This window comes from Notamacropus eugenii, chromosome 2 (genome assembly GCF_028372415.1).
Source record: "Notamacropus eugenii isolate mMacEug1 chromosome 2, mMacEug1.pri_v2, whole genome shotgun sequence".
Taxonomy (NCBI): Eukaryota; Metazoa; Chordata; class Mammalia; order Diprotodontia; family Macropodidae; genus Notamacropus; species Notamacropus eugenii.
The window spans coordinates 40210045-40230811 of record NC_092873.1 but is presented as its reverse complement, the minus strand read 5'-3'; the positions used below and the strand labels follow the sequence as shown (position 1 = coordinate 40230811).

At 47.4% G+C, this 20767-nt stretch overlaps 1 protein-coding gene across 3 annotated transcripts in view; it reads left to right on the top strand.

The window, feature by feature from the left end:
• Window positions 1-20767, top strand: part of SMG6 (SMG6 nonsense mediated mRNA decay factor) — a 173194-nt gene that overhangs the window by 73249 nt on the left and 79178 nt on the right. For all 3 annotated transcript variants that reach the window (XM_072639963.1, XM_072639961.1, XM_072639962.1), the window contains exons 11-12: window positions 15672-15788; window positions 16723-16891. In XM_072639963.1, coding sequence (XP_072496064.1) covers window positions 15672-15788; window positions 16723-16891 — 286 coding nt within the window. The remainder of the gene's footprint in view (window positions 1-15671; window positions 15789-16722; window positions 16892-20767) is intronic.

The window sequence follows — 20767 nt, the reverse complement described above, 5'->3', positions numbered from 1 at the left end:
AGGTCATTGACTGCATCCTGAGCCATTGCCAGCCTGGCTTGAATCTGTCCTGCCACTGAACTATGATGACTCTGGAGGAGAGAGTGAGACTGACAACTTCATGCAACTGTGCCTCACTTAAATTCAATTTACGCACAAATCAAAAAACATCACCCATACCATTTTACTATTATGCCTCAAGGTCCTGTGGCAACAGGCAAGTGATGAAGTGGCAGGTGAGGATACACCGGGAGATGTAGTCACAACCCTGCACACAGGTGGCCCAGGCCACAGGGTCGTTTCTCACTGGAAGCAGCAGTGGGACTGAGAAGCCTTTTAAGGATCATACTACTAACCTCCTGGTATGAGGAATGGGCCTAGAAAAGGTGCCCTAAACATCGTCTGCTTACCCAACCCTGGCTTGATTACTGCAGCAGGTGGGGAATCCCACTATGTGGCCAAAACACAAAAAAATGTACAAAAACATCTGCAGAAATGATTTCACTCACTATCGGCACATGAAATGTGTACGTACTTATAGACAACACAAAATGCAGTAGACCTGAAAGAGGAACTGCCCTTGTTGCAAGAGAACTCAACAGGTATCACATCCAAATAGCAGCCCTGAGTGAAACAAGGTTGGCAAATGAAGGCCAGCTTACTGAAGTTGGAGCTGGATACACATTTTTCTGAAGTGGGCACAGTGAAGGGGAGTGCCATGAAGCTGGCATGGTTTTTGCAATCAAAACTAATCTAGTCAGCAAGCTGATATGCCTGCCAAAAGAAGTGAATGACAGGCTCATGATAATGCGTTTGACACTTGCAGGAAAACGTCATGCCACCATCATCAGTGTCTATGCCCCCACCATAACGAACCCTGATGAGGTCAAAGAAAAATTATATGAAGATCTAGAGACCCTTATTATCAGTGTGCCAAAAGAGGACAAGCTTTTAATTCTGGGTGACTTTAATGCTAGAGTAGGCTCAGACTACCAGACTTGGCATGGAGTCCTAGTGAAGAATGGAGTTGGAAACAATAAAAGCAATGCTCATTTACTGCTAAGACTTGTGCATTGCATGACCTTCTTATCACCAACACTGTTTTCTGTTTCCCTAAATGCAATAAAATTTCATGGATGCACCCTCACAGCAAACATTGGCATCTAATAGACTATGTGATTGTAAGAAGAGACAGACAAGATGTGAGAGTGACAAAGGCAATGTGTGGTTGCAGAGTGCTGGACTGATCATAGACTTATCCTTTCCAAGGTAAATATTTGCATTCATCAAAAGTGCCACTGCCAAGGCAAAATGACTACCAAAAGAATTAATGTCAGCAAATCTGAGAGTGAACAGTTTGTTGCTAACTTGGAGGGAAAGTTGAGCCAATACATAGTTGGCAACAGTGGAGTAGAAAAGGAGTGGGCAGCTTTCAGAGATTTAGTGTACAGGACTGCTTTTGCTCATCTGGGTCAGAACACTTGCAAACACCAAGACTGGTTTGATGAAAATGATGGGGACATTCAGAAGCTGCTAAATGAAAAACGAGAACTCCACAAGATTTACCAGCAAAACAATTCATCCAATCCAAGACAGCATTTAATTCCATCAAAAGTAAAGTACAAGCAAAGCTTAGAGAGGTGCAAGATTCCTGCCTCAGTAAGAAGGCAGATGAAATTCAGTTTTATGCTGATAGTAACCATCAAAAGTGATTTTATGATTCCCTGAAAGCTATTTATGAAACAAAAACCTATGGTGCATCACAACTACTCAGTGCTGATGGAGCCACATAGATTAGTGATAAAGACATGATCCTAGAGAGATGGACTGAACACTTCCATAGTGCTCTCAACAGATCATCATCATCAATCAATGCTGAGACCATTGACTGTTTACCACAGGTACCTTCTTAGCTGAACTTCCAGAAGAGGTTTTGGAGGTCATTAGGCTCCTTTTATGTGGCAAAGCGCCTGGTGCTGATTCTGTTCCAGCTGAGATTTACAAGGTAGGGGGACCATTGCTCATACAAAAACTGACTGAAATTTATTTTATCCCCCAGGAGTTCAAGGATGCCTCCATTGTCCATCTCTATAAAAGTAAAGGGAATAGATTGTCCTGTGACAATCACAGGGGGATCTCTCTCTTAGTCATTGCTGGCAGAATTCTTGCTAGAGTCCTCCTTAATAGGCTGATCCTTCACCTAGAAGATGGTCATATACCTGAAAGCCAGTGTGGCTTCAGAGAGGGCCGAGGAACAGTCAATATGGTGTTTGCTACCTGACAACTCCAGGAGAAATGCCAGGAGCAGAACAGAGGTCTGTACACAATGTTTGTAGATCTGACCAAGGCCTTTGACATGGTTAGTCATGAGGGCTTATGGAAAATTATGTCAAAATTTGGTTGCCTGGAGAAGTTCATCAGTATTGTACGTCAGTTTTATGATGGCATGTTTGCCCAGGTTCTGGATAATGGACAATACTCTTTTGCCTTCCTAGTCACCAGTAGAGTGAAATAGGGCAGTGTGCTTGCTCCCATACTTTTTAGCATGATGTTTTTAGCTATGTTATCAAAAGCTTTCAGTGAAGATGAACATGGCATCAAGGTCAACTACTGTACTGATGGTAAGTTCTTCAGTTTGAAAAGGCTACAAGCCAAGACCAAAGTGGAGGGAGTGTTGGTACATGATTTTCTGTTTGCAGGTGATTGTGCATTCAGCACAGCCTTCGAAGTTGAGATGCAACAAAGCATGGATCGATTCTCTACTGCCTGTGCTAATTTTGACCTAATCATTAAAACCAAGAAAATAGGTGCTCCATCAGCCACCACCACACTCTCCATACTTGGAAGCATTGATTACAACAAATGGAGAAGTTTTGAATGCTGAGGATAAGTTCACTTACTTTGGTAGGGTACTTGCCAGGGATGGACAAATTGACAATGAGGTTGATGCATGCATTGCCAGAGCTAGCTCAGTGTTTGGGAGGCTCCAAAGAAAAGTTTGGGAGAGAAGAGGTATTAGACTGACTACCAAACTGAAGGTCTACAGAGCCATTGTCCTGACCTCATTGTTATATGCCTGTGAAACATAGTGTATCAGCACCATGCCAGGAAACTGAATCGCTTCCATTTGAACTGTCTGAAGCAAGATTCTGAGGATCACCTGGCAGGATAAGGTATCAGACACTGAAGTCCTTGCTGAAGCTGAACTGCCAAGCATTCAAACCATGCTTCAGAGAGGACAACTCCAATGGACTGGCCACGTTGTTCAAATGCAAAACATACGCTTACCAAAAAGACTATTTTATGGAGAACTCGCAAGTGATCACATGGTTTGCCAGAAGAAATGATACAAGCATACTCTCAAGAACTTTGGAATTGACTTGCTACATGGGAGACACTGGCACAGGACCACTCAGCATGGTGCTGTGCTCTGTGAGCAAAGTAGAATTGAGACAGCACAAAGTAAATGTATCATGCGCAAATTTGGAGTATCTACCCCAAATATTCACACATATTATCTGTGCCCAACCTGTGGTAGAGCATTCCAAGCTCATATTGTTCTGATCAACCACAGCTAGACACACTGAAACTTCACTTTATCATGGTGATGTCATTTTGCTCCTCTTCGAAGATGAAGGACAACAACCAAATCAAATCTCTCATTTACTTTTACTGCAGGACTAAAGTATTCCTGACGTTTTGCACCAGCAGATTTCAGGCTGTTTGCATTGGCTACTTAATCTTTGCCTGTCTATATGAGAAGGGACAGGACTATATTTTATTTATCTGTATTATCACAGTTTTTACTCATTGGTGGCTGCTGGGATCATACCACCTCTCCCACTGTAAAGAACATCTCATGGATGTTCTGGCTTCAGCATAGACTTTGACTAGGGACTTGCCCAGCTTGGTGTGATTGAGGATCTGACAGTCTCTCAAGGTCTCCTGATAGTCACCCTCTCCTACATGCCAATTTTGGGAGGAAGCCAAGTTTCTCAAGAACTCGAGTAAGCAGTTTTGGGGTAAAGTCCCATAGCTTGGCAGCATAATCTGCAGGTCAAATTCAATCCCACAAACCCAGAATGTTCACTTTATTCCTCCCAGAATAAGATGATGAGATGACACAGGGAGAGGGAGAGGGAGAGGGAGAGAGAGAGGGAGGGAGAAAGGGAGGGAGGAAGGGAGGGAGAGAGAGAGAGAGAGAGAGAGAGAGAGAGAGAGAGAGAGAGAGAGAGAGAGAGAGAGAGATCGCTCTGTTTTGGGCCCCCTTCTTTAGCTCATGCCCTATCTGACAGGGTCTCTGGTAGTGTCTCTGCCCAGGATGGGGGGATGTGTTAGACAGCAGGGGAATCAAGCAGGAGATGCTTTGACAAGAACATCAAGCAGAGGGAATCCAGAGGCCCAGCTCAGAGAAAGTCAAGGTGGAAGTGGCTGGAGTCTGGGTTTTGAATGATGCATGTTTTCAGGAAATTTGTGGAAATAACATTTTCCAAATATTGCCATTCCCTCTACAGATATTTCCTGAAAAAAAAATGAAGTGATTAGTTAGAAATGGTTTTGCTTTTCCCCCACTAAGTGTGGAAAAGTGCTTGTCCTTTAGGTTCTGGAGTGCCATCCATCCTGCCCAAGTGGAGTTGGTAACTCCCCACCTATTTCTTTCTCCACCCTGAAGGCATGGTACAGCTCTCCCTATTGTACTATATGAATGGTAGGCATGATAAACCTAGCCCTAGGGAGAGAGAGGCATCTAGGGCCATCTTACCACATTTGGATTAGCTTTAAAGCTAATACTTTAAAGTTACAACTCTATATTCCTTTAAAGTATTCTTTCAGTCTGGGGATGTGTGAGCATATACCATGAATAAGGGTATCATGCTGCGGAAGAGAAAATGCTAGACTTTGGCCCCATCTTCTACAAGCTCTCTAGTCTGATGGGGAATAAGATCCCCAGATATAAAGCCGTAATAATCAATGTTGGGTAAGTGTTTTAGAGAGTTATCCCCAAAAGGTGCTCTGGGAGATAGAAATGGAAATGTTTTCTCACTGGAGGAAGGGAGCTCAAGGAAAGTTTGTGGGTTGCATCTTCCTTCACACAGTCCTTGGTCCATACTTCCTTCATGCAGTTGGGGTTTGTTGGCAGGCATCACATCTCTGCTAGGCCATGATCTCCTTGACGGCTGAGATCCATTTTATTTAATCTTCCTCTGTTCTTTACCCTTAGCACGGTGTTCTGTCCATACATGGGTACTTCATGTGCATTGCTCTGAATCATGCTAAACAAGCATGGTACAGATGCTGAAGGGCATGACTTCGTCCCTGGCCTCCAAAAACTTTCAGTCTCATTGAAGACGTGGCACACGGACTTGTCAGTTATCTGTTTTTATGTATAAGTTAGCATGGTAAGTGTCAGATGAACAGAGCTGGCAACAGGCGGATGCGAGGAATCTGTCTTCTTTGGCCACGATTTCTCTCATGGAGTGAATCTATGGTGAGGTGGCTCCTGGATGTTTTGGGGGGGCTAGGAGGGGTATATGCAGGTTTAGGGGGAAGGAATCATTTGGGAATATGTAATTAATTTTTATACTTTCCCCAGTAAACCATCAACCCTTTTTATGATGTCATGAGGGATTCCTTAATTTTGCAGCTGCTTCCTGATTACGTCAGAGAAGAGCCTCTCACCCTGCAGCCCGGAGCTGCACTCACACAAGGATTGGAAACAAATGAAGTGTTGAATATCTAATGGCTTCCACAGGGAGAGCCACTTCAGACTTCCCAGGCCTCCTCAGGCAAGGTCTTCCTCAAGCATTGCTGACCTCCGGGAGTGCCTTTGTTCAGGAAAGACAGGGCCCCATCCCAGAGCTTCAGTCAGAAGGAGTCTGTAGATGCTCTTGGTGCGTACCTCCCTCCAGGTGGGCCCTCTCCCTATTTCCCTGCCCCCTTCCTGGCCCTCACTCCACTGTGCTTTTGGTTCCCCTCCACGTCAGTGTCTTCGGGAGCCCTTTGGGAGTACCAGTCAGTGCCAGAAGTATTTTCCCCTTCCCCATATTGCAGTCATTTGCCAGAACTTGGTATTTGTCCCTCCACAATGACTCTCACATCTGTCCTCTCTTTCTCTTTCCACTGCTATGACCATAGTCCAGGACTTCTTGACCTTTTGCCTGGAGAGTCACAGTGGCCTTCTAACTTGCCTCCCTGATGTCTTCCTCTTTGTTTCACTTCTCTCTTGCACTGCTTCACCACAAAAACCTGGCATCTTATTTCCAGCATGCTTTAAGTGTGCCAGGTATGGTATTTGGTGCTTGAGAGACAGTGACAAAGATGAAAAACAGCCCCTGCCTACATTGAGCTTATTATGTTCTACAAGAGGAATGGGTATAATATGTATCTATCAATAAGTATCAATTTTGCACAGAGTAATTTCAGGAGGAAGAGAGCACTTCAGCGTGTATATGCAGAAATCTTAATGGACATATATTGTAGTTGGATAATAAGCTGGGCTCAGATTTGAATCAGAGGATTTCTGGCAGGCAAGATTACTTTTGGGAAGTTGAACAGCACTTTAAACAATCCCAGGCTGCTTCCTGAAATAGAACCCTATCTTTTTAAGACATATGTGATGGTGGTGGGGTGTGTGTGTGAGGTGGGGAGGGGGAAGAGAGAAAGAGAGAGAGACAGAGACAGAGACAGAGAAGGAAAGACAGAGGAGAGAGACAGAGAGAGGGAGAGAGAAGGAGAGAGAGAGATGGACAGACAGAGAGACAGAGAGAAGAGAAGGGGGGGAGAGACAGAGAGAGAGACAGAGACAGAGAAGGAGAGAAAGACAGAGGAGAGAGACAGGGAGGGAGAGAGAAGGAGAGAGACAGACAGACAGAGAGAGAGGAGAAGGGGGGAAAGAGACAGAGAGAGGAGAGAGACAGAGAGAGGGAGAGAGAAGGAGAGAGAGAGACAGAGAAGGAGAGAAAGACAGAGAGAGGAGAGAGACAGAGAGAGAGGAGAAGGGGGGGAGAGACAGAGAGAGGAGAGAGACAGAGAGAGGGAGAGAGAAGGAGAGAGAGAGACAAACAGACAGAGAGGGAGAGGAGAAGGGGGGGGGAGAGAGAGAGAGAGAGAGAGAGAGAGAGACTGTCTCCATCATTAAATATTTATTAAGTGCCTGCTGTGTACCAGGCACTATGCTAAGCACTGGGAATTCAACAAAAGGTAAAACATAGTCCCTGCTTTCAAGGAACTCACAGTATAATGAGGGGAGAAAACCATACAGACAACTATGTACAAGCAAGATATAGTCAGGAAAAATTGAATATAATCAACAGATGGAAGGCACTTACTGAAGGGGGATTGGGAAAAGTTTCTAGTAGAAGACTAGATTTTAACTGAACATTGAAGAAAGCCAGGATGGGGAGAAGGGGAAGACATTAGGGACAGCCAGTGACAATGCAGAGAGTTGGGAAAAAGGATTATCTTATATGAGGAATACCAGAGAGTCCAGTGTTACTGGTTTGCAGAGTATGTAGGAGGGTTGTAAGCCATAAAAATACTGGAAATATGGGGGGGGGGAATATTGTGAATGCCAAATGGGGAATTTTATATTTTATCTTGGAGTGACAGGGATTCCCTGAGTAGGGGATGAGGGGTGACATAGTCAGACCTTCGCTTTACAAAGATCGCTTTGAAAGCTGAGTGGTGGATAGACTGGAGAGACTGAGGAGAGACTTAAGGCATGAGGAGCCAGCACCAGAGTAGTGGCAGTATCAGAGGAGAGAAGGGAGCATGTTCAAGTTTAATGTCAGAAGCCTTTGGCATTAGCTAGGCTATAAGGTGAATGGTACCTAGCTTTGGAGCGTAAGTGACTGGGAGGATGGTGTTGCCCTCAGCAGTATTAGGGAAGTTTTTTTGGGGGGGGGAAGTAAAGTGGAAGATGATGAGTTCTGCTTTGGACATGTTGAGTTTAAGATGTTTACAGGATATCTCATTAGAGATGGGATACTGCAGGTCAGTGGAAAACTTTAGGGCAGGATTGGTATATCTGAGAATCATCTGTGTAGGGATAGTGATTAAATCCATGGGGACTGATCCCCAAGTGAAATAGTGTGGGGGGAGAAGAGGGCACAACCCAGAGTCCTGTTTATGTGACCTGGATGAGGATTCAGCAAAGGAGGAGGAGAGAGGGACCAACACACTCTGTCAGGCCAAGGAGGAGGGCTCAGGCAGGCCACTGGATGTGGCCGTGTGTGTGCCCCTGCTCTCCTCAGGAGGGTGAGGGATGCTCTGAAGTCATCTGGCTCTGACCTGGCTCCCCAGCCCCATCCATTGCCCGCCAGACTCCACACCTTCCTGCCTCCTTGCCTTGGCCCATGCCATGCCCTTCACCTTAAATGGCTTCCCTTTACTCCTTCCCTTCTCATTCAGCCTGGTGTCATGGAAGCAGTGCAGTCCCTGAGTTCAAATCCAGTGCTGCTCTCTTTGTGACCTGGCACCTCTGGACCTCATTTCCCTTCTCTGTAAGATGAGAGAGTCAGATTAGATGCTTTCTAAGTCTCCTGAGCTCTATCTTTTATCCTGTGGTCCTTGGGATCTCTGGTTTCTTTAAAAACCAGGTTCATTCTCATTCTGGACATGACTGTGGAATCCTCCCAGGCCAACTCAAAGGCTGCTGCTTTCCTGAAACCTTGCTGAGCCCCCACAGCTAGAGAGCATTTCCCCTTTTTATGAACTCCCATAGCACTGTGTAATTTTTTATATTACTTGTCACAGTCTACCATATATTAGAATTGTTTGTGTATGTTACCTATTGGCTTAATTGCTCGTGGTGTCGCGCACATAATCAGGTACACAGGATATATTGTAGTAGGGAAAGAGGCCAGATTCTTCTCTGTGACTTGGAGTGGGAAATGTGCCCTACTCTTCACCATGTCTGTGGCTTGTTAAAAGAGGCCTAGGCTAGAGAAGGTCAGAATTCTCTAATTCTGGAGACTCTTCTCACATACCTCCCTCAGTGCTGCATTGCTCCTGCAGGGATGTCATCCAGAAGTTCCACTGGTGGCCTTTCCCATCAAAAGATGCCCTTGAGGTATATTCTGCATTGAGGCTTTGCCCAGCTATACTCTAGTGGTACCTGGTTTAACAGTGAGATGGATGTGTGTGTGTGTGCATGCGATGTATGTGCAGTGTGTGAGTATGTGTGCGTGTGTGTGTGTGAAGGGTATGTGTGTGTGTGTCTGTGGGTGACAGCTCTGCTTTTGCCCTGAGTTTTGGTTCCTTTCTGGTTTTTGTGCAGCCACTGCTTCTGCTGTTGCCTCCTTCTTCATCTCCTTCAGCCAGCTGCTGTCTCAGGGAGCCCTGGGGATTGGGCAGCAGCTGGATGAGTCTCTCCTTGCCCACTTCCTGTAGCCAGGGAGGTTTGGGTGGGTTGCTCAGCAGCTCTGCCAGCCCTTTGTCTGACTGGTGGCTGACTCATAAGGAAAGCACTCTTGTGTCTGAGAGATAAGAGCTAGTAAATCACCTCCAGGTGGTGTTAGTTTGAGGGTAACTGGCCACTCTCCCCTCCCTTTGGGAGGTGAGGGACTCAGTGACTAAGTTCTGTTGTCTGCATTTTTCTCCAGTTGTTAACAAAGCAGCCTTCCCTTCATCCCATGCTCAGATCATTTCTGTTGGGCTCAGAGTTGCTTTTCATCCTTTCGTTGTCTGATATGGGCCAGTCTTTCATTTACCTGTATCTCGGTCCCCAGTGAGGAAGCTAGTGCTGCAGCACAGGAAGGTGGAAGGAGGATTGTTCGATTGCTTGTTGGTGTTGGAATTTTAAACCCAACCAAAAGTAGTCTGGCCCTGTAATTTCGTTGGTTTAGGGAGCTTCTGGTAAAGCAGCTCCCTCTGTCATTGCTCCTCCAAGGAGCTGGAGAGTGCTGGGACATTTAAGGATGTGCCTGAGTTGCCCAGTATGTCAGAAGTGAGTCTTGAAACCAGGCCTTCCTGACTGTTCCCGGTACCCCGATCCAGGCCTGCCCCTGCTGTAAACCATTGTCCCTTTCCTAGGAGAGGCTGGAGAGGCCTGGCTGTGCTCCTGCCCCCAGGATGGGATTCTTACTGGCCCTGCTCAATTCCCCTCTTCCTGTTTCCTGTAGAGGAGGTCTTGCCAGCCTGGAACTGTCAGGCCCAGCTTGGCTTTGGCAGCACTGTTGTGCACACACTGGTGGGAGAGGGGATGTGTTTATCACTTTTCCTGGAGATTATCTGTTTAAGCACTTCTCTGACAGTTACAATAACAAGGGCAGTGTGCTGTGTTTCCCAGCAGAAGGACACTCACTGTTGAAAGATGTATAGCACTAATTAGAAATACATAACATCCGGCCACATGGCGGCCTTCTCCCGGCCCCTCCATTTCCTGATTTCATACAACTTTGACGACAGTTGGTTTATGTTTTCCATGAATATAGTGTTCTCAGAAAAACGAGTCTCCTGTTACACAGGAGTGAGATATTCATCCTCTTTGCAGGTAACATGTCGGTTCTAGCGAGCCCTGGAGTGGTGATCACCTGCGCTTCTCAGAGCGTGTGGGAAGAAGCAGAACTGAGCTGATATCTCAGGTGACTTCCTTCTAGGAAGGGAGTGTTTCCGTCCCTTCTAGTTAGCCAAGTCCATCCCCTCCAACTCTGGAAATAAGGGGAAAGGCCACTTAGCAGTGTTAATGAGTTCCTCAGCTCTGAGTCTGGCTGCTGCTACCTGAAATAATGCCAAAGGAACTCAGGCAAATACCAAGGCAAACAGTGCCTCACCCTCCTACCCTCTGCAGGAGGCCCCCTTTCCCTGGAGGCCAGTCCAGTTCTGATTCAGTCATGAAGATAGACTAAGTAAGTTTTCTTCAGTTTGATGTCACATCCCTCATACCTTCCAAGGACCTGAGAATAAGGCTCTGTTTGCATAGGTGGCTGCTAAAATGAATTCCTTTGGGACGGAGCTTTCTGTAGCTCCTGCCCCCAGCCTGCTGCAGAGTGATTAATAATATAGTAACATACCCGGTTTTGGTTGTCTTCTTGGTTGAATTGTCGAGATTTCTGTAATGTTGGGAAGGAGCAAGCCCTTCACAGCTCTCTCTCACCAGCATGTCAGTACATGAGTTCTTTGCACTGTGTGATGCAGCCACACTAGCCTTCTTTCTGTTCCTTACACCTGACACCTCATCCCTTATCTTCTCCTTCACCGTGCCTGGAAAGCACTCTGCAAAACCTCCTTCTCCTCTCTTCTGTCAGGATGAAGTTTTAGCATCTGAAACCTTTCCTCATCCCCTTCTCGCTCAATCTGCTCTGTATTTATTTGTGTTTGTTTTCTTGGAACTTATCCAAGATATTCTTAGGCCTCACCCCTTCATCCCCTCAGGATTATTTCATTCTTTGCATCCTCAGCACCTTATCGCAATGCCTGGTACCTAGTATGCATATCATAAGTACTAACTGATTGGTCAGGTAACTGAAGCCTTCTTTGTGAATTGTCTTCCCCTGGGGATGCAGGGACCATCTTGCTTTTCCATTTGTGTCCCCAGCACTTGCATAGTACTTTGCTCATAGTAAGTGCTTAGTAAATGTCTTTAATTCATTCATCCATCCATTCATTCATGCTGGCATCCATTCTGAAGAGAAGGCACTCTAGGTCACTTATCCAATTAAGGGAAAAGCCAGGACTAGAAACCGTATTCTTAGCGAGTCATATGGTCCTCCTGACTTAGATCCAAATGGAGTTCTCTGATGTGTACCAGGCACAAAGCAGAGAGACTCCAGGGGCTTTAGTACCCCTCTCTAAGTACCTGGAAGGGCCCAGACACAAGAAGAGGGGAATGAGCTGCTACCAAGGGCTCAATAGACATAAAGCATGTTAAACCATCCTTGGGCCCAAGGCAGAATTGCTCTCTTTCTACTTCTCCCCATTTCTCCTTGACAAAGGCTAAGTAAATAAGGCCTAAGTGAAGTGGCTGCCATTATGGGAAACTGTGAGTCCCATCATTGCCCTTTTGCTATCAAGTGGTGACAACCCCTATTCATTCTCCTGCTTTGAGCCACAGCATCAGCTTAAAGTAGGAATTTGTTGAGTCTGGCTTCCAGGCCCAGAGCTGCCATTTGTCATGAAACAGAAATGGGCCTGGTGACAAGTAAGCTCCCATTGCCACCACATTTCCTCACCCCAGTAGATGAAAGGGTCTGCACTAGGAACTGCACTGTGGTCCTCTGAGCTTCAGCTGCCCCTGAAGCCAGGGCTCCTTCTTCCTTTTTACATTCACTCGGATGGAGTGCTACATGCCCAGCTAGTCTGAACATCGTATGCCTTATTGGTGAGAGGGAATTGAAGGGGAAAGGTAGTCTCAGAGGACATAGACCCCGCTTCCAACTTTTGTCTGTTTTGTCTGAATTTGTTTCTCTCCTTCAGGCCTCATGGCCTATCTGAGAAAGGCTAGCTGGATGGTAGCCTTTGGCCAAAGGCTGCTCTTTGGCAATGTGGCAACCCACAGGAAGGGGTGGAGGACAGAAGCAGGCCTTTTCCCCTGGGATTGCTTTTGCAGTGTTTCCATCCATCTTGTTCCCTGTCCTTCATTCATGAGATTCCTCCCCACCCCGCCACAACTGGTTTTTGGATATCAATATTGTATCTCTGTTGGAGCATCTAGGTGGCACAGTGGATAGAGCACTGGACCTGGGGTCAGAAAGACCTGATTTCAAATATAGCCTCAGATTACTTACTAGATATATGGCCCTGGGCAAGTCACTTAACCCTGTTTGTCTCAGTTTCTTCATCTGTAAAATGAGCTGGAGAAGGAAATGGTAAACCACTCCAGTATCTTTGCCATGGAAATGCCAAATGCAGTCACGTAGAGTCAGGCACAATTGAAATGACCAAACAACAAAAACATTATGTCTCTGTGGCATAGTGGAAAGGTGGAAGAATCCTTACTAACAGGGGATTAAGGTTTTGTTAGGGACAGTATAGGACTAATGACCTCTTCTGATCATACCAATAATCTCTCTGTCTGTGTTCGTCCTTCGTTGCCGAAGAAGACTATACCATCAGAGAAATGATGATATGACATGTGCTTGTCTTTGCTTTGAATGAGGGAGGGCTGTGCAGGTCACCAGCTTTACTTTCCCCTCCTGAGCCATCCAAGTCCAGTGACCAGATATTCATCAGGGTGACTGGAGAAGGCCCAGGATGCAATGGGTTTAATGAGCAAAAGAAAAGAATAAGTAAATCAAGCTGGGAGGGAAAGAGCAGCAGTTAGTATTGACAATCACTCTTGAAGCCAGGAGGGTCCTGAAAAGAAACATTATGTGGAGCTTGGGCAGGGACCTATTGTTGTGCAAAGTATGGGCTTCAGAGGGCACTGGGTTTAAGGTTTTGGGAAAGACAAGAAAGGAAGGAAGGAAAGAAAGAAAAAGAGAGAGAAAGAAAGGAAGGAAGAAAGAAAAATGATCCATAAACCCCAAGTTAACTGGGGGTCCTCTGGGCATCCAAATTTACCTTCCTTTGGAGAGGAGAAGGTGGGGAGAGACAGAAGGAAGCTGATGAGCTGAGACCTGTGAGTAGACCAAGCTGTCATACCAATACTAGACACTTTCTCACTACCTACCTCATCTAGTACTTACACATTCCATCTGAGTTGGGCAACCACTGGAGAAGTATTGAAATCAATGGGCATCCGTAGGGGCAGATTTCTGGGTGCAAAGGTGTAACAAAGGAATGATGCCATTTCTTCTCCATAAACAGCTGTTGAAACCACAGAATTATCAGGGAAGTTGGGTCTGCCTGAGGAGGGAAAGACTTTCTGCTGCAAGAGACACTCAGTGCAGCCAAATGAATGTGATCAGATTGCATGGCTGAAAACCTTTCAGAGACCACAGTGTAAGACCCAGCACTTTCTGGCTTTCTGTCCAAAATCTGGGAGAAATGGAAGCTAGGGATTTATCTTTGAGCCTCTGGACTCACTCCTTCGGAGATTTTCACCAGAATCAACAAACCTCAAAGGCAAGATGGGATGCAGGACGTCCCCAGCACCTCGGATGTTTGCCACTTTGGATTTGCCCACTTATGGCATCTGGAAGCGTGACCATTGTGAGGTTCAGGTGTAGTTAGTCTTGGAGGACTTAGGCAATAGGTTTTATGAACAGAGAAGTGGGAGGAAAAGGATGAAGGACACACAGCCTCAGAATTGAATCCTCCTTCAGTCAGCAGCCAGGATGGGCTGTATTTTCTGACCTGGAATATTTGGGTAGCTACAGTGGTTATGTCCCAACTTTGGCCTCAGGAGAGCTCTGCTCATACTGGAAAACTGACTATTGGGCATTAGCTAAGCAAGAGCTCTGTGCTTCCTTCTTTCCGGAAACAAAGACCACTGCCCCTTCAGGGACTCTGTCATCCTCACCCTGCTCTCTTCCTTAGGCTATCTTGGTATTTCTTCCTTGGTATTTCCCAAGGCTGGCTAGCCTTCTAGGCTAGTTTGGTGAAGAAAGTGGGAGTCTAGACTGTACAGGCCCAGTGATGTGCAGCTGAGCTCCCAAAGCCCCTCCCATTAAGGCCTAGCAGGAGTTATTCCTTTCCCTGTTGTCTTAGTTCACAGAGCCCTCCTCCCCTTTCTCCATCTCCTGAGAGCTTTCCATTTCCCAAGAGCTCCCTGTCAGTGGGTCTCCAGAAGTCCTTCCCCTTACCTCTCCTTCAGCCTGCTCCCTACCACTCCCAGAGCCCTCACAAGTGACTTGGCTGGGGCTGCTCAGATCAGATCTGCTTCCATAGGGCGGAGATAGAGGAGGGCCTTGCTAGGAATAACTGGATGTGCGGCTTCTCCTTGAATAACTGCTTCATTTAAGCTCCATAGACGAGCTGCTGTGTGTTGACAAAAGGTGCCTCCCCTTGGCTGTTTAGGTTGAAATGCCAGCAGGGATGAAGTTTGAATAGGCAGGCAATATGCGGCTTAATTTTCCTTTGAATACTTAGGAGATTTAAAATTCTCTTCCATAGCTGATAAGAGTTGGGTCAGCTGCTGCCAACTGCAGGAATGGCATGCCGCCCCCCTCTCCCCCACCCCAGCTCATTTCTATATGTACTGTATGGCCCCTTCCTGAAAGATGAAGGTTGAGGACTCTTTGTTAATCACCATTCCCCAGGAACACAAAGGGATCTAAAGAGAGTTGGAAGTGGAGGTATTTGTAAATGTTTCAGGGTGAAATACCTCCCCCCCAACCCCCAACAAAATAACTCTAGCTGTCAGAGAGGTCTGCCTCCTTTCACTGGCCTGTACTTAGAGTGGAAAACAGAAGAGGGGCTTCTAATCAGAAGCCAGGTTTACATGTTTGGTCTTAGGAGAAGGAATGAAAGAACCCAAGTTACCATGAGGATCTGTCATCTGTGTCTTGAGGGGCAGCACTCCCTAATGAAAGGATAGTGAGAGAAGGAAGGCTAAGACAAGAAGTGTCTGGTGACCCAGGAAAGAAACTGATTCTATGCTCCTTGACTGCTTGTTGCTACAGCCTTTCAGTGGTAGGAGCCAGTCTGGGGATGTGACAGGCCCAGCCCCAGTGAGACCAGCTGAGTGCAAATCCACAGGCTTCATGTCCCTCCTTAGCTTGGTGAAATGGCGTGGCCTGATTGGCCTTGTGTGGAGATGGTGGAGCAGCAGGAGCAGAGGTGCTCATGGTGTGTCACTTGTCTTTCCTTAGATTGTTTCTCAGAGGAATGCCGCTCGGTGATCCAGGAACAAGCGACAGCTTTGGGGCTGGCCATGTTCTCCCTGCTAGTGCGGCGCTGCACCTACTTGCTAAAGGAATCTGCTAAAGGTATACAGATGAAGGGCTCTCTAACTAGGGGGATTTCTGGTTGCCCAAGCCTTTGCCCAGACAGGCATCAGACCCCCCCTTCCCTTTTGTCTTAGTATTTATTTCCTCCTCATAGATTTCTCCATCTACCTTTTTTCCTCATCCTGTGACTTTTGCCAGTTTTGTCCCCTCTACAGATCCCCTTTTCTGTAAGCTACTGTCTCCTTCCTTTTTCAACCCTTTAGGAATTAGAGTTTGGGCTTTTGATGCTAAGCAGGGAACCTAGAATTCTTTGAATGCTGAAATATGTTTCTTTTTTGCCCACAATTGATATTGCTTTCCATATGTTCATTTATTCGCTTTAGGGATTGAAAATAACCTCCCAGGCTCTGACTTCTTGTTCAGTCCATTGTCAGTGCTATAGGTGCCTTGGCCCAGGAGTCTTGGATTCACCGGGCAAGGCTCTAGGTACATCTAGCTCTGGGGAGGGGGAGAATTCCTTGTCCTTTTAAGTTGAACCTAGGACAACACTAGGCCTTCCTTACTGGCTGCTGCAGGTGTATTTAAAGGATGACTGGAGGTAATTTATTTACTTCCATCCTGGACCAAGTTGGTAAGTAGTGTCCTTCTAGGTCAACTTTCCAAATGCCACCATTTTCTACATGCTCGAGGGGAGCAGATGATTTGCACCAGATGCCTAGCCACGCTATCCTCGGCCACAAAGGAGGCAGGGAGAGCTCTCAGAAATGGGGGTGGGGGGCATCTGGTGCACTGGTTCTCTCTCTGTCCTGCTTTTCAGAATCCTCTTAGGTGCTGGTGGTTTCCATCGCCTGCGGGCCCAGCTGCCCTGTGGACTCGGTCTCCCTCCCCTAAGAACTTGCTGCCGTCCCAGCGGCCCAAGCCCCACCTGGGGCCACAGCAACATAGGCCAAGCTCTCACCCTTTGCCTCTGCAGCTCACCTGTCCTCCTATGAGGACGAGGAAGACCAGGATGATATCAAGGTATCAGCCTTCCTCCCAGACCTGAAAGAGCTCCTGCCCAGCGTGAAAGTGTGGTCAGACTGGATGCTTGGTTATCCGAATACTTGGAACCCCCCACCCACATCCCTCGATCTGCCCACACAGTGAGTACCTCTGCCCCCTCCCTTTGCCTGATTTCCCTGCTCTCTCTGCTCCCTCCCTTTGGGCTTGGTCTTACCTTGCCCTTAATGCTCTGTTGTTTTCCTGGTTTTGGTTGGGTCTCCACTTCAGTACTGTACCCACTCTGCCCATCTCACTTTCCCTTCTGAGCTGTGCTCTCTTGTGGTGATGCCCCTGACTTTTTCTGGAGACAGGGTGGATGCTTGGGCCCATCTAGGGTGACACTTATCAGCTATCATCTCCTTTGCGGGCTGCACAAGGACTTCGGTGGCTGCTCAGGGCTATTCTTTTGGGCTCTCTGATTCTGGCTAGAGCTCTGGTGCTGGCCATTTTCTCACAGGCTTGTGGAGGACCCACATCAAGAAACTCTTCCATAGACATTCCTGCCCAGCATACCTGATGTGTCTGTATGGAATTCCTGGCCTGAAACTGCTCCCTGAGCCCTGCCCTTCATACCCGTGCTCCTCACTTGAGCCATGCCCCCTTCTGCAACAATAGGCTTCATTTCCCCCCAAATTTCATGTCTGTGTGGGTGGTGGCCACAGCGGTGAGCAGCCCTCAGCATCCCTCCTGAAAGCTCTCCATCAACTGCCAGAATGTGTTCCAGGCTCAGGCTTGGTGTGCCAGGGCTCAGGCTTGAGCTGGGCGGCTGGGACTACAACAAAGGAGCTGACAGCTCTGGCTGGGGAGCAGCTTGTTCCCAGCGGCACTCCCCAAAGGGTTAATGCTTTTTGTCTCAGACTTTTCAGGCCGTTGATCTATAATGCGGACTAGGCAATTTGCTTAGTTTTGGAAAGAAAAGGATGAGGAAGGGCCAAGATCTCCAAGTGTCTGAAGCTGGTGCGGAGCATGCGCTGTTTTCCTTCCCTCCCCTCTGGGGCCTGTAGCCTCTCCTGGGCTGCCAGGAGGTCAGGCCTATAAGCACTGTCCTCCTGGGCCTAGGGCCGTCAGGCCTGTTCCTCTCCTCTTTTACTGCCTGCCTGCCTCCCTCTTCCCTCCCTCTAGTTGGCTTTTGTTTGGCTGAGGAAATGGAAAGCTCACACAGGAAATGCTGGGCCTCATTTGCTCGGGGTGCAGAGTCTGTTTTCTGTTTGGATGCTGCAGTCCATGGCCCACTGCCGGCTTGTGTGAGCTGCTGCCCATCTTTGGGCAATGGCTCAAACTGCAGCCAGGCACGTGGTCCTGGCCATAGCCATCCCCTGCCCTGCTGGCTTCCTGGGCCGCTGAGAACTGAAGTGGGGCGGGGCTCAGCTCTCTGGCTGAGTCTTCCCAGCCCTCTTGGGTCTTTTTCTTTCCCCCACTGGGAGAGCAGATCTGATCAGGCAGCTGCTTGGACCCATGTTGCCCAAGAGACAAGCCCCTGTAACCCTGGGCATCCCATCTCTCTCCTATGGGCAGACCAGGCTAGGGAGAGGTCACTGGGTTGTGGGAAACTCAAGTCCGTCTTTGTACTTAAAACATCTTTCTGCCTCTTCCCTGTTAGTAAGTCCAGCTGGCAGAGATGCAGGGGCACCAGATCAGGGTAAAGCTAAGCAGCTTCATCTACCCTGGGCCTTGGCCCCTAGGGTGCTTGGAATCCAACAGAATGGACTCAGGTTGGATGGTCCCAGTCATCCAACTTAGCTTATCCCCACCCCGAGTTGTGGCCCATCCCTACCCAAACAAGGAGTGAGGAACTCCAAAGCAGTTCTGTTTCCCTATCCCAGGACTTCCAGGGAGCTGCCTGTTGCATACAACAGGCATTTTATTTGAAGGATGCTAAAGGTCTCACACCACTTCTACCCAACAAACCTGGTTGCAGCATCACCCACACATCTCTTTAGGTAGCAAACCCAAAGTCTTGACTCCCTAGTTTTCAACTCTCTTGGCATTCTCATGGTAACAGGAAATGACCTTCTCTCGTCATCTTTCTTTTACATATCTTTGTTATTTTCTTTGCATCTTTGTTGACCTGCCTTGTTGGGACATAGTGCCTTTCTCCTGTCCCTGCAGTATCCTGAATTATGGCTTCTTGTCCCTCGTAACATATCCTTCAATGATGCACTTTTTCCTGCATCCCATTTTCTTCCTTTTCTGTATTTGGGTCTCACTATCTCATCTTCAGTAGACATCAGATAACAAGAACATCACCTCAATTTTTGTTTTTACTTTCCAGAGAAATTGCATATTTGATCCCATTCACCTCTTTAGATTCCTCCTTGATCACTTCATATTCCATCAGGTCATGCCTGCTAGTCCTGGATAGGACCTCACCAACTCTGATAACACCTAGCTGGTTCATGCCTTTTGACCTACTGAGACACAGTTGTAATTTAGCCACTTGAGGATCAGTAGACAGAACCTTAGGGACTTTTTTAACAGCCCCTGTAGAGATGACATGCCTCCTCTCACTTCCCCTGCTGGAGATGCTAACTCCCATGTTGCCGAGTCCTTTCAGGGAATTGTTAGCAACATGGTGTCCTAAAGATTTAGAGATTAGAGTCTATTCCTAATCCTTTGTAGAGGGTTATTGCAGCCCATGGAAACTTTGTTCTTCAGTATGAAGACCTTCAGATATTTTAGAGCAGCAGCCTCACAGACTGGAGGGGTATTCCACTTTCTGAAGTCCAAACTTCTTCCTCTGTTCCTCCCTGCCAGGTCTTATGGTAGGAAGAAAAGGCTGGCACTTCTACTTTGCCAAGTGAGCAAATGGAAAGTGGTGAGAGGCAGCCCTGAGTAATGGCAGAGCAGAGTATAAGGCAGGGGACCCGTTCCATCTCAGAACCTCAGAAGAAGTCAGACCAGTGGGACAGCCTACCTCCCTCTGTGGCCTTGAGTACGGCCAGATCCTCCTCCTTCTTGATCTCTGGTTCTCAGTAAGTGAGAGAGTCAGGGGACTTTGAGAATGTCCAAACTCAGCCCAGCTGTGGCAGTTGGTTTATTGCTTTCAGCTGGTACTTGAACCCAGGTCCTGGTCTTGGAGTCTTTCCCAGGTTTAATCCCCAGAGCTTTCTCTGCAGCTGTATGACACTGCGCTGACCCCGAATGAGGATAGGAAAATAGAACCGGTGCCAAGCCAGAGTCTCTTTTTCATTTGGAGTCTGGCTGTCTGCCCATGACCAGGGTTACATAATGGGAAACATAGCTGGGGCTCTGGAGAGCCCGCGTTTCACCAGGCTGCCCAGACCTTCGCGTTCTGATGCTATATATCTTCCTAATTGTAACTCAGATACATTTATCACACTGTTGGATTCAAGTCCCCTTAAATTTAAAAAAAAAAAATTTCTGGCCTTGCTGCTTTTCCATGGCTTGCAGATAAAGTTGCAGAGCATTCTGGGAGATGGTGTATGAGGAGGCCAGGAGCTAGGAGACTATCATGCTAGGCCAGGGTAGAGAGAATGTTGGGAGGGGGTGGAGGATTTAGGGAGGGAGCCCCTGCTCCTAGGAAATCAGGTGTCAAGTTCATTGCCTTGGCACAGTGACTTCCTGGGACCACAAGTCATGGAGAGTGTGCCTGCTTACCAAGACAGCCAACTGAGACTGAGATCACTTAACTGAGGTATATATCACACATACCTGTATAAGAGTGCACACAGATATGTGTATGCACACACATAAGGGCAGCTCTTCCCCAAGAGAGACCAGTCAAGGATGCTAGGGTCTGAGAAGGCGTTTGGGGAGGTCATCAAGTAACCACCCATCAGCACTTCCCTCAAGGAAGTCTTGGTGACTGTGGGAAGCCCCTTTGCTGCCCTGGCTCCCCACCCAGTCTCCTTGGCTCCGAGTTGGGGCGTCAGTAGAGCAGCCTGGCACCAGGGGTTCCTCTTCCTCAGAGTGCTAAGTAAGGGGACTTGGGAGGAAACTCCTCCTCATTCTCCCAA